This window comes from Odontomachus brunneus, unplaced genomic scaffold (genome assembly GCF_010583005.1).
Source record: "Odontomachus brunneus isolate Ranch 3 - 2012 unplaced genomic scaffold, Obru_v1 Obru_scaffold_141, whole genome shotgun sequence".
NCBI classification, from domain to species: Eukaryota; Metazoa; Arthropoda; class Insecta; order Hymenoptera; family Formicidae; genus Odontomachus; species Odontomachus brunneus.
This window is the reverse complement of record NW_022639591.1, coordinates 899,155-900,908: the sequence shown is the minus strand read 5'-3', so window position 1 is coordinate 900,908 and position 1,754 is coordinate 899,155. Positions and strand designations below refer to the sequence as shown.

The 1,754-nt window shown below is 41.5% G+C and overlaps 1 protein-coding gene across 4 annotated transcripts in view; it reads left to right on the top strand.

Moving 5' to 3' along the window:
• The first annotated feature begins 719 nt into the window (after nucleotides 1–719).
• LOC116850283 (leucine-zipper-like transcriptional regulator 1) overlaps nucleotides 720–1,754 on the top strand; it is a 20,153-nt gene continuing 19,118 nt past the window's right edge. For 2 of the 4 annotated variants that reach the window (XM_032828385.1, XM_032828383.1), the window contains exon 1: nucleotides 720–1,260. In XM_032828385.1, coding sequence (XP_032684276.1) covers nucleotides 1,115–1,260 — 146 coding nt within the window. In that variant the 5' untranslated portion in view covers nucleotides 720–1,114. The remainder of the gene's footprint in view (nucleotides 1,261–1,754) is intronic. The other 2 variants (XM_032828384.1, XM_032828386.1) reach the window with 2 other exon arrangements.

The window sequence follows — 1,754 nt, the reverse complement described above, 5'->3', positions numbered from 1 at the left end:
TTACAAGTACGTAATAGCCGTTGTTTGGTCCTGGCGGCGCTGCAGATGTTGACAGATGTTTTGCTGCAGACATAAGATAGCGGCTAGCGGTCCATAGTTATATAGGGTGCTTTCCAATTGCTTAACACATCTTGACACATACGTACACAGAACCAGATTTATTGGTCGCATATTATCTAAAATATCTTGTAAGATAATATACAACCAATAAATTGGTTTTGTGTAATACATAAAACGTAACTGGAAAGCACCCATAGTCAAAGATTGAGATACATACATTAATGCAAGTATAGTAAATTCTTCATCTGAAGAATTATTTGCATCTAAAATTATGTGTTGCGCCATGTTGTTTCCTGCACTATGGCGTTCTTTTCCATCCTATCTGGCATTTCTGAACCTATGAACTTTTGCTGTACTCGCCAGGTGTATATCAGTTGGACACGGGGCAATTGGACACAGTCCAATCACAAGTCGCTGTTCCAAGGGACCCTACAAATGTCTCTAATCACACGGTGCTGTGATTGGCTGTGTCCAAATGCACCGTGTCCAAGTGCACCGCTCCCGCCAGAGTTCCATGGTTTGTTCTTTTCAGCTGACTGCTGAATTGGTGCAATAAGTTAGAGTGAGAAAACATATACTTGTCTCACTTTAACTTATTGCACCAGTTTAGCAGTGTAGCTGAAAAGAACAGACCACCAGTTCCGAACCAGTGCAGTTTTAGTGCAGCACTAGTTCAGTTGAACGGTTGGTTCGAGGCGTTATAACCATTCAGCAGAAATCGGGATTAGCTAAAACCGGCCCATGATCCCTCTCCTTCTTCTCTCTACTTATAGCTATATGCAAATCTTCATTGATGCCGATGCGTGCGATAGTGATGGCAAGTGGGTGATGGCATCATTTTATCGATTCCTTCCAAATCTGCGCGATACACATGTTTTTGACAGTTGTACGTTCCAGTTTGTTGAAAGAATCTTGAGCTGTAGCGGTTCGGTTGAATTTTGCAATGGCTTGAAGTATGAAGCCAATGGACGTTCACTCGTCGGAAGTTTTCTTGTACGAAAGAGACGTGCTGATGAGAAAGAACGTATAGGTTAAAGGTGCTCGATTCTGTTGAATGAAATACCGTTTCGCATCACCCTGCGAGCACACGAATATGGATACCGTGGCAACTGCAGAGTGTCTAGCACTTGATTTCGGGCCATTTGAGACGGTGCATCGATGGCAACGTATGCCGGAGTGTGATGAATTTGTCGGTGCTAGGTAAATTAGAAAAATTAATGAATAATAGTATAATTTTCGTATGTTCTTAATTTTGTACTTATGTACTTTAACATTTTTTATCTTTTATCAAGTTAATTATTGTTGAATAAATATTTTATTTAGTTACTATCACCCAGTAAGCAAATTGAGCGCAGACTGCGCGCAGATTGACAGCAAATTTGATCAAAAATCCACAGCAAAACCATAGCCATCTGTGTCTACATTAGGCTATGGTTTTGGCGACAGATCTTGCTGTCGGGTAATTGGTGCCAAGTTTGCAGTAAAAACCGCGCAAAGCTTGCAGCGCAGTAAGGTCTGTGCGGTTTCTGCCGCCAATCTGCTGTCAAATCGCTACAAGCTCTGCGCGGTTTTTGCTGCAAATCTGCAGCAATTATCCGACAACAAGCTCTGCCGCATGTCTGGTGGCAATTTGGCAATAAAATTTGATATAACATCCTGCATCAAATTTGTTATCTATTTGCCATCAAAAGTTG